This window comes from Neofelis nebulosa, chromosome 11 (assembly GCF_028018385.1).
Source record: "Neofelis nebulosa isolate mNeoNeb1 chromosome 11, mNeoNeb1.pri, whole genome shotgun sequence".
Lineage (NCBI taxonomy): Eukaryota > Metazoa > Chordata > Mammalia > Carnivora > Felidae > Neofelis > Neofelis nebulosa.
Genome location: NC_080792.1, coordinates 26,006,109 through 26,019,709, shown reverse-complemented (window position 1 = coordinate 26,019,709; position 13,601 = coordinate 26,006,109). Strand labels below are relative to the sequence as shown.

Below are 13,601 nucleotides of genomic sequence, written 5' to 3'. Positions count from 1 at the left end.
CTCTTGTGACAGGGAGCTCACTACATTCCCAGGCACCCCCCCCCCCCCCCCCCCCCGTTATTGTGAGGCAGCTCTCCCTGTGAGGAAGTTTCTTCATTATGGGCACTCAGGCTGTGCCTCTGGGCTTCCTTCCCCATGGTTCAGAAGGGCTCGGCAGTTGGTCACACCAGGGATTTAAAAACTCTTAGGAGACTTTCTCTTCCTCCTCCTTCCCGTGTCCTACCCGCTGCAGTTTGAGGGCTGTTCCACGGCCCTCGTGGAGATGGTGAGATGGCCACGAAATAGGGCTAGTTCCCAAATGTGCTCTGAAGTCAGCATGTGGGGTAAGCGAGGCCATGTGGGACCAGCTGTGGTGGCCCGGCATTAGCCTGGGAGTGAAAGAAGTCACTGGAGGTGGCCCCCATGCCTGTGGGGACCCCTCGGGCAGTGCTTCTCTTAGGATGACAGTGTATTTCATAGTGAAGAAATCCATCCTGAGAAACCACGTCCGGATTGTAGCCCTTAGAGGCCAGATTTGGAGCACAAGCCAGGAGCTGGATGTGCTGGGGGTTCCTCCTTGATTCTTAGCACTTGAAACAGCCTATTTCCTCCAAACCTCAGCTCTCCCACTTGTACTGTGGGTGTGCTGATGTTCATCACTCCTGAGCGTCTGATGGATTCATGCTACTTGGAAAGCCCACAACATATTGTTGTTACAAGCAGACGCTAATAAAACACCACAGCTCCTTCAAACTCCCAGGAACCTAAGAGATGGATAATCTGTTTGTCCCCATCTTAAGAAGGAAGACGCTAAGGCCCAGGGAGGTTAAAGAACTTGCCCAGCGTTGCACGGCCGGAAGTACAGAGCCAGGATCTGAGCTCTAGGGGGCTGGCTCCTACGTCCACACTTGGAGCTCCGACAATATGTTGCCTCTTGGAAAAGTCTGTGTCGAGCACCTTCTTATTCTGGGCAGCCAAGGGCTGTGGTGGAAGGTATACAGTGCAAATTCATACCCGTCGCTGGGCCTCCTCGGCTCTTTAGGAAAAGCGAGCGAGAGTCTCAAGCCTCCAGAGAGGTGGCATCAGCCAGGCTTGGCTTCCCCGCGTTGATTCACATGATTGGGTCAGTGTAGCCACAGGGAGTTAGGGCTGGAAAAGGGAACATCCCAGCTGACACTTAACCGGCTTCCATGGCTGATGTCTGCCCGCCTCTGAGTGAGCACCCAGAATGGACACGTGGCACAGGGGATGCCCGGACTCGCCAGCAGGCTGCACTGAGGGTCCACGGGCAGACCTGAGAGACGGCAGGGGCTCGGCTGGGCAGGAGAGAAGAGCGAGGGCCACCTTCTGGAAACACTCTGCCGGGACAGCCGCATGCTCTTCCCATGACATCACACTGCCTAAGAACGTGTGAGGCCAAGGATTCTTGGAATGCCTGATTCACCCTGGAGCAAAAATAATACCTTGTATTTATAATGTGCCTTTGTTCCCCAAATGCTCTCTTGGCCTTGATTGTATTCTAATTTCTGACCAGCCTTGTGACCCCAGGCAGGAATGCAGGCAAGGTGGGGAACTCACCTAAGGGAACACCTCGAGTGGGGTGCTGGTATTCCCATTCTACAGATGGGAATACTGAGATCTGAGGAGTCTGCCCATGTGCCAAAAGTGACCGAGAAGTTGGCCACAAGCCCTGGATTACCAGGGTTGTTGGGAGGGGCACCTGAGAAATGCCTGGGCAGCTGAGCGAGACCCGGGATCTGCCGCTTATACCCCAAAGAAGACCACTCCTCCACGGCCTTCTTTGCTGCCCCAAGATGGAGGAAGGTGGCCAGAGCCCGCAGCTCCTGCTTCCCTCCCCCAGGGTTCAGCAGCGAAGCCAGAGGGCCACCCCGAAAACGCAACCTCCCAGCCACGGGAACTAGCAGACTGTGGGGAAAGGATTGTTCCCAGCACAGATGGAAACCCGAGGGCCACACGTGGCTTCTGTGGTTTTCCCCAGACACGGCGGAGCCAAGGCTGGAAGCCGGATTTCCAAACCTCGACTCGGGGCCCAGTCCAGAGCCCTCCCAGGCTTTCCCCTCTCACGGGCCTCAGCTTCCCTGTTCCTCGTGGCCTCCGGCTCAGCCTTTGGCCTTTGCTTCTGCATATCTAGCCCTGCTTCCGCCACACGCTGCCAGCCCGCAGTCCCTGCCCCCACTGGCTTTGGCCAAGGCCTGGGATCCTCTGGATTTGGATTTGGATTTCAGTGGCTCAGCAGTGGTGCAGGCTGCCCCGGGCCCTTAGGACCCCGCAACGGGCCTCAAGTCCATGAGGCAGGAGAGCGTAGTGGTTGAGGGTACACATTCTGAGGTCACACTACCTAAATTCAAACTCAGGCTCTGCCTCTTGCAAGCTGTGTGGCCTCAGACAAGTACTTACCTTCTCTGTGGCTCGTGACCTCTCTGTAAAATGAGGCTGGCTCTGTAAAATGAGTCCCTCCCTCTTAGGGTTAAGTGAAAGTCATGCCTGGCACAAGGTCAGTGCTTCATACATGTTAGCTTGTGTTTATTACTTTTACTCTATGTTCTCAATTATCTCAGTTCCTGTCCCATCCTTCAGGGCTGCTCTGGGCAGGGCTCAGAAGGGCTGCACTGGGTTTAATGAATGTTCTGCCGGGGTCAGCTTGAAACTCTTAGTAGTTTTTGAACAAGAGGCCCACATTTTCATTCTGCACTTGGTCCCACCAATTATGAGGTCTGTCCTGCCTCTAGGACCAGAGTGTCAGGGACCCCTGTGCTACTCTGTGCTACTCTGTGCTTCCTTTCCTTCATGACTCTTGTCCCTGGTTGTAGCCAGTTACCTTATTTCTGTAATGAATGGATTAGTGTCTGTCTCTCCAAATGGATCCTAAGTTGCATGAGGGCATAGCCCTGTGCCAGGGTCATCGCTGTGTCCCCAGGGCCTGGCACATTGTGGGGCTCACTGGAGGCATGCATGAATCAATGCCCAGCATCCCCCCCACCTCCGCCGCCCCCATTTCCCAAGGGAGGTTTGGAGAGGGTCTGCCCCATCCTAAGGAAGTGGTTGCTCTTAAGGCCATACAAGAAGAACGCACAAGGCCATTCAGTGGCGTGGATGAGGGTATCAGGCTGTAATCACATTAGGAGTCTGAAGAGGGGGCCTCTGGGGAGCTGAAGAAGGCTGTTTGGAGCCCAGATGGGATTAGGAAAGGCGTTGAGATACTCCTGAGGGACAGTTGAACAGCTTTGGTCAATCCACAGCCCCTGCTCCCCTCAGAATGTTCCAGGAGCTCTGTGGCCTTGGGCAAGCCCACTGACACACCTCCAATTAACCTCCAGGCAGAGCGGAATCTCAGGACATGTTTAATTAATGAAGCAATACATGAATCAGCCTTGCCTCTCATCAGTCGTTTGTACGTGCGCCCTGTTAACTGGAAAAGTCTTTCCTCTGCCTTCAGGGCACAGAGGTACCATTCAGATTAGCCCCTCTCCTTTCCACTCCAGAGCATTCCCTTGGCCAGGTAAACCTTTGGATTCCAAAGCTTTTCGATCCGTGCAGTGAAATACCGAACTTCTTACACGAACCTCGGCCTCAGCCGGCAGAGACCTCAGTCTTGGATTGTTTTCTACCCGGCCCTGAGCACAGGGAGAGCCCCACAGGCTGTTGGAGCAGGAGAGCCAAAAACTCTCCTGGCCGTCCAAGGCCACGGGGGGTGTTCCTGAAGCGTGCGGGCACTCCCCTCCAGGGACTGTCCGGGGAGCCCAGTGTGGGGAGCAGGCCTGGTGCTCAGCGAGCCAGCCAGTAATGCGCTGCTCTCATTGCCATGATGGGGATGGCGGCCTGGTAATTACAGGGACATCAGGTGGGGTGGTTCCCCAGCTATCCAGACAGCAAGAAGACCTCAGATGAGTAACCGTAACATCCGGCCGGCCATGTAGCGTTTCAGGCAGGACCTTAGAGTAGAGACACAGATCAGAGTTCCGGTACAGGCTTCGTCACTAACTAGCTGGACAGCCCGAGGGCAAAAGGCAACCTCTCTGAACCTTGGCTTTCTCATCTGTGAAAGCATCGCGCTGTCACTCTGTAATCCTCACAGCCGCCCCTGAGGGTGGCGGCTGACACTGCTGGGAACGGACACAGAGCCACACAGCCGCGAGTGACCCAGCCAGGCTCTGAGCTGGCTGCAGTCTCCCAGATACGCCTGCCGAGGAGGGTCCTGCAGAACAGACCCGGCAGATTTACATCATCTCATCCAGCCCCTTGGGCACTGTAGGTGCTCAGTTAATAGAGGCCACCGTGATGCTGGTCCCTTTGCTAAGCCAGTGGCGTTTCCCTCCGTTGGCTCCCTGAAGAGGGAAGTAAGTTCCCCTACAGTTTTCCTTAGGAGGCATCCCAGTCTTTTGCAAACGGGGGTGGGCGTGTGTGTGTGTGTGTGTGTGTGGCCATGTCCTTGATTTCCAGGCCCCACATGCCTGCGCTAAGCCAAGCGGCCCCAGAGCTGCAGAGAACCCCTGTGCCTGCGCCTGTCGGCCTCACCTCCGCTCTCGTGTTGCCCCTGTGGCTGGGGCGCGGAAGGTGGGACCCCGGACAGGGCGTGTGTAGGTGGGCAGGAATGGGGACGCCTAAGCGAGTAATAAGCAGTCATCACTTTTCCTGAAGGCAAGAAATATGAGCCCATGCATAGTTTTAAAACCACTTGCCCTAGGAATTTTGCTTTCAGAAATTTTTAAGCAGACCTACAAATTATGTGGTAAAGTGTCCGACATGGAGAGAACCATAATAAGTCAGTGGCCCTCGGAATATCTAGTTGGGAACAATTATGAAATAAAAAATGAACAGAGAGACGTTTGTCTGCATTTGGACTGCTGCTAGAATCATTCTTTAAAACAAAATCTGAAGTCTTTCTCCCTACACCCACCTCCGAAAATGCAGCTGTGGTGTGGAGAACTTTTTTTATTTTTGTGTTTTTTTTTTTTTTTTTTTTTAATAAAAGAGTGCAGTCTTAAGAGTGAAACAAGACGTCTGATTTCAGAACCCCAAGAAGGAAGAATAAACTAAATGAGTGGTGGAAGAAGCATCCTGATAATTTCCATTCTCCAAAAAAAAAAAAAATAAAGGCATTATTTCCCAGCAGCAGGTGTTACCAGTAACACAAATGGAATATTAATCTTCTCTCCTAAGCCATTCCTCTCCCCACTACCACGACCACCAGAGAAAACTTGCCCAGAGACATTAGAACATAACAAGCAGAGAGGGAGGTGGATTTTTGCCCCTTTTTTCGCTTGCAGAACAAAAAAAAAAAAAATGCATGTCTCCTGTGTTTCCAAAACCTGGATCCACACGTCTGTGTATCCGGGACCAAATACTTCCCTGCCTGGCCCCTAGGAGCCAAAGGAGCTCATCCCCAGCCAGGCCAAACCTAAACCCACGGGTTTTGGGGTGAGCAGTGAGCTGGCCCCTACAGGAAGGTATCGACAAAACCCAGGGCCAACAAACACAGAAGAGAGAGGAGCTGGTTTGGGCCAGCCCGGCCAGCAACCGCTGACAAATATTTGTGAATGGCCAGAGCAGGGAAGCTTGGGTCTCCATTGTTGAGGGCCAAGGCCCAGCCCCTAGTCTTTTCCAGTGGCGAGGGCTCTCTCAGCCCTTTCCCAGGCCAAGGATGTGGGCCTCACGTGGCCATCGCCACAGCAGATATCAGCGATAACTCGGCCCTTCTCTCCTTTGCTGGATCTTAGGGCAAAGGGGACGGACAGGAGGTGGGCAACGGGTGTTGGGCTAGCTGTCAGCCTGGGCACACTCCTGAGGGTGTGGGGAATTTCGCCTCCCTGAGCCTCAGTTGGCTGATCTGTAAAATGGGAAGAGAGCCTCTCGACCAGCCTGCACATAGACGCTGGTCCCAGCAGTCGGTGGCCCCGAGAACTAATGGGAGCCTTGAACAGGAAGGAGGAAAAAAAGAAACAAAAAGCCTTCATGCCCATTGCCTCCAATGGCATCTGGCCTCTTTCTTGCCCTCCACGCCCCCCAGGGGCCCCCAGCCAATCTCCTTTGCCATCCAACCCCATATCAGCAGCCTTCTTTCTTTTGACTCCATTGGTCTTGCCTGCCCAGTAGGAGGGGCCCCTTACGGGTGGACTCGCAGGCCTCCCCTCCTGTCCGCAGACAGCACTCTGTGTGCAAAGGAGCTGCTACCCAGGCAGAGCGAGTCTGAGAACACCCACTAAATGCCCGACAACCTGGATATTCTTGGTCACTGCTCTGCTGGCAGAGCTGGCTCCAAGGAGTGGCAAACTAAAATGACTTGGAATTCCAGGCCCCCCAAAATTTCCGGCAAGAACAGGAGAGTCTCAGCAAGACCTGGCTAATTTCTTTCTGAGCCCTTGACCACCAGCCATGTAAAAATTAGCTCCTTTCTCCTCCAGGTGGAGGATTTGATTTGATTTGTTTTGTTTTGTTTTGATTTGATTTGATGTGTTTTGTTTTGTTTGGGGCTGGGGGGGGGGGTGGGTAAGGAGGATGTTGGGCAGAGAGAGGGAGATCCCTGATAATAGCAAGTAGGAAGCCAGACAGTTTCAAGACAGATGCTGGGAAGGACTTGGTCAACCATCCTTTGGGGGCATTCCTTGGGCCATAGCTGCAGGCACCACAATTTTTCTAAATAAGGATGGGAAAAGTCATGAGAATCAAGCATTATCTGCCAGGGAATTTCCAAGGTTCTTCTCTGCGCTTAAATATTACTCATACTCAGAGAACAAAGAGGGTAGAAGGAGAAAGGGTGAATTCTTTGAAAGTAATTGAAAAATAAAAGTAGGGGGGATTCACAAAATGTCACAGGCGTGTGGTTCCCTGAGGAGTTGGGAGGGCCTTGGAATTTCTCCCAGTGGCTCTCCCAGTGTAGGTCAGTCCGTGATTCTCAGGTGAGGGCCGCGGGCTTCTGAGCTGACTTGTGTCTCAGGCATCTGGATTTAGGTCTGGGCAGTCTGAAGGCCAATGGGTGATCCCTGGGAAGAACTGACTCAGTGACTCACTTTGCAGATGGGGCCCCACGCTTTCCTGGGCACCTGTGCTCTCTACCCCTGCTCTGCTGTGAATGCAAACTGACAGTCTTCCAGGACTTAAGGCACTGGTCCATTGATGATTACTGTTTTTTAGAATGAGTCCATTCTGGAGAGGGGGCACCTGGGTGGCCCAGCCAGTTAAGTGGCAGACTTCAGCTCAGGTCATGATCTTGCAGTCCCGTCGGATGGAGCCCTGCACTGGGCTCTGTGCTGACAGTGCAAAGCCTGCTTGGGATTCTCTGTCTCCCCCCTCTCTCAGCCCCTCCTCCACTCACGCTTTCTCCCTCTCTCAAAATAAATAAATAAACTTTAGAAAAATTAAAATTAGGGGTGCCTGGGTGGCTCACTTGGTTGAGCGTCCGACTTCGGCTCAGGTCGTGATCTCACCATTCTTGGGTTCAAGCTCCGCGTCGGGCTCCGTGCTGACAGCTCGGAGCCTGGAGCCCATTTCGGATTCTGTATCTCCCTTCTCTCTGCCCCTCCCCTGCTTGCTCTCCGTCTCTCAAAAACAAAACAAACATTTTAAAAAGTTTTTTAATTGAAATTAAAGAAATGAAAAATGAAAACAAACAAAAAGAATGAGGCCATTGGGGAGTAAAACTAGAGGCTTAGGTGTGCTGGTAGAGGTGAGGGGTGTTAGAGGAGAAGCCTTTTGCACCCACGTATCGGGGCAGCACGGCTTTTTGTACCCAGTATGTACTTCAGACCCAGTGATGAAAAATACCAGGCAGGCCTCATGAGAAGGGCCCAGGGCACACCCGGTCAGCCGGCCTCAGTTCAATGTACCAGGCTTCTACAGATGTTTCTACCATGACTCTTAAATTATTAAAATAAATACACACAACTAGAACCCCTGAACATCCTATATAAAAATGGACATAAGAGGACTCCAGAAGGTGGAAAGCAGGCAGACTGGCTGGGCACCATGGCACTCGGGCCACGACACGGTGGTAACTTACCAGAGTTTTCTTCCTGGCCTCACAGATCCCAGACTTGGAGGTAAAGAAGTTGGCAACCCAGAAATGCCAGTAGGCCCAGGCAGACCGGAAATCCCCAACAAAAGCCTGCCCTCTCTCGCCAAAGGCCCAGGAAAGGGGCAACCTTACAAGACAGGAAACTCCCGGACAGTAATGCTCTACTCTAGGCAAACCTCCCAGGAAAAATGTGGGCTCCAGCCTGACCCACACAAGCAGAGGTCAGTGGGCCTGACCCACACGAGCACAGTCACCAGGCTGAGGAGGCGCCCAAATCCTCCACCAGGGTGGCGTCAGAGAGGCCGAGTGAGGAGTTAGGACTCGTCCCTGTGGGGCACTGAGCACCCCTTCCTCTGTGTCAGTGGGGGCCACATGGGGGCCTTGAGTCCCACCCCCATCCACCAGGTACAAGGCTCCACGCTCCCCCTCCACCATGGTGTCAGTGGAGGCCACGTGGAGAGTAGCAATACGCACCCTTTCCCTCCCCGCCAGGGAGGCATCGGTGTGAGGGGCCCGAACTCCCAACCCCGCACCGCAGTAAAGCGGGCCTCCCTTGGGGTGTCACAGAAGGCCCAGTAGGGAACCCGACCTGTACTCCCCACTCGGTAGTAACAGGGCACGGCAACCCTTTCCACTATTGGAAGCAAGGTCAGAGGAAGCCAGCTAAAACAGTTCTCCATGAGCCCAGAGGCTGGTAACACAATACTGAAGATGTCCAGGTTTCAACCGGAAATCTCAGAAAGATCTCAACTGAGTAAAGAAAGACAATAAGACACCAATACCAAGATGACAGAAGTGTTAGAATTCTCTGACAAAAGATTTTAAAGCAGCCAGCATGAAAATGCTTCAAAAGAACATGCTTGAAACAAATGAAAAATCACGTCTTGGCAAAGAAATAGAAGCTATAACAAAGAACCAAATGAAACGTAATAGTTAAATTAAAAACTCAATGCGTGGGTTCAACAGCAGAATGGAGGGACAAGGGAAAGAACCAGTGTACTGGAAGATAGAATAAAAATGATCCACGGGGCGCCTGGGTGGCTCAATCGGTTAAGCATCTGACTTCAGCTCAGGTCATGATCTCACAGTTCGTGGGTTTGAGCCCCGCGTCAGGCTCTGGGCTGACAGCTCAGAGCCTGGAGCCTGCTTCAGATTCTGTGTCTCTCTCTCTCTCTCTGCCCCTCCCCTGCTTGCACTCTCTCTCTCTCTCTCAAAAATAAATAAACATTTAAAAATTTAAAAAAAAAAAAAAGATCTAATCTGAGCCACACAGAGAAAATAGACCCAAAAAAAAAAAAAAAAAAAAAAAAGTGAACTGAGCTTCAGGGACCTGGGGGTCCATAACAGCAAATCTAACATACATGGTCTCAGACTCTGTAATGTAGAGCAGAGAAAAAATGGGCCTGGAAAATTATCCACAGACGTAATGACTGAGAACAGTTTGTGTGTTGCTGGTGGGAGTGTAAAGTGATACAATCTCTCTGGAAAATAGTTCAATAGTTCTCTCTCTCTCTCTCTCTCTCTTTTTTTTTTTTGTAATGTTTATTTATTTTTGAGAGAGAGAGAGCTTGAGTGGGGGAGGGGCAGAGAGAGAGGGAGACACAGAATCTGAAGCAGGCTCCAGGCTCCGAGCTGTCAGCACAAAGCCCGACGCGGGGCTCGAACTCACAGACCTCAAAATCATGACCTGAGCCAAAGTCGGGCACTTAACTGACTGAGCCACCCAGGCACCCCTCAGTAGTTCTCTTTTTAAACTAAGTAGCTACCATATGACCTAGTAATGGCACCCCCAGGCACTTACCCCAGAGAAATGAAAACTTAACAAAAATCTATGCACAAATGTCCATAGAAGCTTTGTGCACTGTAGCCAATAACTAGAACCCACCCAGATGCCTTCTAGCGAGTACATGGTTAAACTCGCTAATACATCCACACTGTGGAACACTACTCAGCAGTAAGAAGGAACAAACTATGGATACGTGCAACGCCCTGGATGAATCTCCAGGGAATGATGCTGAGTGGAAAAAGCCAATCCCACCGGGTTACATACTGTAACGTATGTAACATTACCACCAAGTGGAATTAACAAGGTGCAGCAATTTACATGTACTAGAGGCTCTTGTAACAGATTATAAATTATTCCATTTATATAACATTTTTGAGATGACAAATTGTAGAAATGAAGACTAGATTACTTATTGCTAGGGGCTCAAGAGGAGGTGGTGGAAGGGAAGTAGGTGTGGCTATAAAAGGGCAACAGGAAGGCATCCTTGCAGTGATGGGAATGTTCTGTATCTTGACTGTATCAATGTCAAAATCCTGATTGTGATCTTGTACCAGAGTTCTGCAAGATGTTACCATGGGAGGAAACTGGGTAGAAGATGCAAAAGATCTCTCTGTATTGTTTCTTACGAGTGCACACGAATCTGTAATTATCTCACAGTAAAAAGTTTAGAAAAATAAATTCATGTTCTTTTAGAAAACACAAGTAAAAAAGAAAAATCCTCATCCCACCCCCCACAGTTAACCACTGTTAGCATTTTGATGTGTTTCCTTCCTGATTTTTCTGTGTTTTTTTTTTAAGTTTTTTAAAATTTATTTATTTTGAGAGAGGGAGAGTGTGCAAGAGGGAGAAAGAGAGCGCGGAGGTGGGACAGAGAGAGAAGGAGAGAGAGAATCCCAAGCAGGCTCCGTGGTGCCAACTCCGAGCCCAACGCGGGGATTGATCCCACACAGAACTGTGAGATCACGACCTGAGCCGAAATCAAGAGTTGGACACTTAACTGCCTGAGCCACCCAGGCGCCTTTCCTTCCAGATTTTTCTATGCATACAAATATTTGCCTTAAAAAGTAGCACCATGCTACACATAGGACAACACATGCTTTCTTCCATCAACCAGAATGAAGTCTTAACACCAGGTTCTTAACATTCCACATTGTTTCTCACTGTTAAACACTGCCACGATGCACAAATTGTGCCTACATCCCTGTGCAAGGCTTTTGATTATTTCCTTTCGATAAATTGCCACCAAGTGGAATTAACAAGGTGCAGCAATTTACATGTACTAGAGGCTCTTGTAACAGATCGTCAAACTTCCCCCCCCCAGAAACACCCTAATTTCTACTTCTAACATGCGATGTGTTGTCTTTACCATTTGTGTGGAAACAAAACACTATACACCTGTCTCCCACTTAATAACTTTAATTCCCCTTGAAAACCCTGCCAGGAGGGAAAGCTTTTCAATGGAAAAAAAAATGTTTTCGTTAATTTTAATGGAAAAAATGATATGTTTAACCTCAGTCCAAGATGCCTCCAGATTTTCACGGGCACGAAATTATCAAGTGAACATTGAAACTGAGTTTATATAAGTAATAATAGTTTCAAAGTAAATCAGTGCCTTTTTTGGGTTCATGAAATTCAGTGCCGTGAAGGTCCGCTGTCCCCACCAAGGGACAAGTCGCAGTTCTCCAGCTGCACATCCCATAAAGTCAGGGCGTGGAAAACACTGTGGGGTAAGCGCAAGAGTGCTTCCAGAGATGGATCAAAATGTTTGGGGTTCACCTCCTGTGCACACCCCAGATTTGTTCCATTGTCATGTTCTCTGGCTTAGAAAATAGTGTGTCCGGTAAATCGGTGAGTCAAATGTCGCTTTTGGGTTAGTCAGCTCGGGCCCCCGTGACAAAATACCACAGACAGGGCAGCTCAACAACAGAATCTTTTTTTCTGAGAGCCCTAGAATCTGGAAGTCCAAGACTGAGGTGTCTTCTTGGTGTGTTTCTTCTGGGGCCTCTCCTCTTGCAGATGTCTGTCTTACTGTATTTTCACACGGTCTTTCTTCTGTGTCTACGTCCCTGGTGTCTCTCTACGTGTCTAGATTTCCACTTATTATAAGGACAGCAGTCCCATTGGATTGAGGCCCACCCTAACGGCCTAACGGATTAACTTAACCCCCTCTTTCAAGGCCCCTATCTTTAAATACAGTCACATTCTTGGGTACTAGGGGTTGAGTATTCAACATGTGAATTGAAGGGGTGGGGACACACCATTGAGTGCATAACAGTTTCTTATTGCATATTTTGTTTGTGGGCTTGGGGGTGAAAATGTCAGTGTACCCCCCCCCCCCACACACACACACGCACACAAAGTTGCTGAACAAATGATACAACTTCACAAGAGCCATGATGGTAAAAATTGATTCACAGGATAGCTGTCACCAGATACAGGTCTATGTATGTATCTTCTCCGGAATGTGCGTAGACCGCATTGGGAGGAGTCCCAAAATGGTAACAGGTGCATCAAGAGCACAAGCTGGGTGGCTGGGGTCAGAGTCAGGAGGATTCACGATCTGCTCTGACGCATCGTGTGACTTTGGCTCCCCACGCGTGTGCTGGTGTGTATTCTAATAAGGGCAGAAAATACGACTCGAACTCAGGGACTGACTTGACTCCTCTGTAATCACAGGCCCCCCGTCTGTCTCGTGCTGTGCTGTGTCCACAGGCCCTGCCGCGGAGTCGGGCACAGAGGACGTGTCCAGTAAGGGGGTAGACAGAACAAATACATGAACAGCTCCGTGAACTGCTCGCCCAGCGTTTGGACACAGGGACCCTGAACAATCCTCCCAGTGACCCTCTGTCTTTCCTCTTCGGTTTGCAGACGGCAGCAGAGGCCTCCGGGAGGGAACAAGCCCCAACAGCATGGTGACCACCAGCCGGTCAGTGCCAAACACAACAGGGACCACCAGAAATCCTACCAGGGGGGCTCGGTGCCTCACCCCTCAGGGAGGCCCACTCATCACGGCTACAGCCAGAACCGGCGCTGGCACCACAGCAACATGAAGCACCCGCCAGGCGACAAGGGGGAGGCAGGCGCCCACCGCAATGCCAAAGAGACCGTGACCGTGGAGAGCCCCAAACTTGAGGATGCCCTGGGGGACACCGGGCACGGCGGCCTCGAGCCCCCCCGCAGCCCTGATGCCCCAGCCTCAGTGGCTTCCGAGAGGCTGCCCCCACCGCAGCCGGGGGGTCCAGAGGCCGAGACAAAGCGTAAAGACAGTATTATTCCCGAGCGCATCGGGGAGCGGCCCAAAATTACCCTGCTCCAGTCTTCCAAAGACAGGCTGCGGCGAAGGCTGAAAGAAAAGGTACCGGTAAATGAATTTTCGTTGTTCTCTTGTACCAGGGAAGACATCGTGAGGTAGGCACTTTGGTAGGCGGGCTCGGGTTTGAGGCGGCCACCACTGCCTGGGGGACTGCTGGCCACCGGAGGACTGGCCCGTACGTGAACCCCCTCCGGCTCCTCACCTTCTGGTCCCCCAAGAGGCCGAGGTGGACATTGGGCACGAGCCCGCAGCCTGGGAGGGAAGGGGAGGAAGAAGCATGTACCTGAGGGGGATGGGAAGCGTGCAGGGAAGGCTTGGTTCTTCCCTCCAGCATTTTCTGGGGTCCAACACTGCCCTGACAGTGCTAAAGGGCATTTGGGAAAGACTGGGAGCTTGTACGATAAGGACGGATGCTTCCCCCCAAGGTAAGCGCCAGCCAGCTGTGGTCCCCACCAGGGTCGAGAGCAAAGGTGAGTTGGGCAGAGTGCGAG

At 51.4% G+C, this 13,601-nt stretch overlaps 1 protein-coding gene across 10 annotated transcripts in view; it reads left to right on the top strand.

Annotated features, from left to right (window-relative positions):
* CTIF (cap binding complex dependent translation initiation factor) overlaps positions 1-13,601 on the top strand; it is a 294,493-nt gene that overhangs the window by 189,649 nt on the left and 91,243 nt on the right. For 8 of the 10 annotated variants that reach the window (XM_058692173.1, XM_058692164.1, XM_058692171.1 and 5 more), the window contains one exon: positions 12,666-13,158. In XM_058692173.1, coding sequence (XP_058548156.1) covers positions 12,666-13,158 — 493 coding nt within the window. The remainder of the gene's footprint in view (positions 1-12,665; positions 13,159-13,601) is intronic. The other 2 variants (XM_058692168.1, XM_058692170.1) reach the window with 1 other exon arrangement.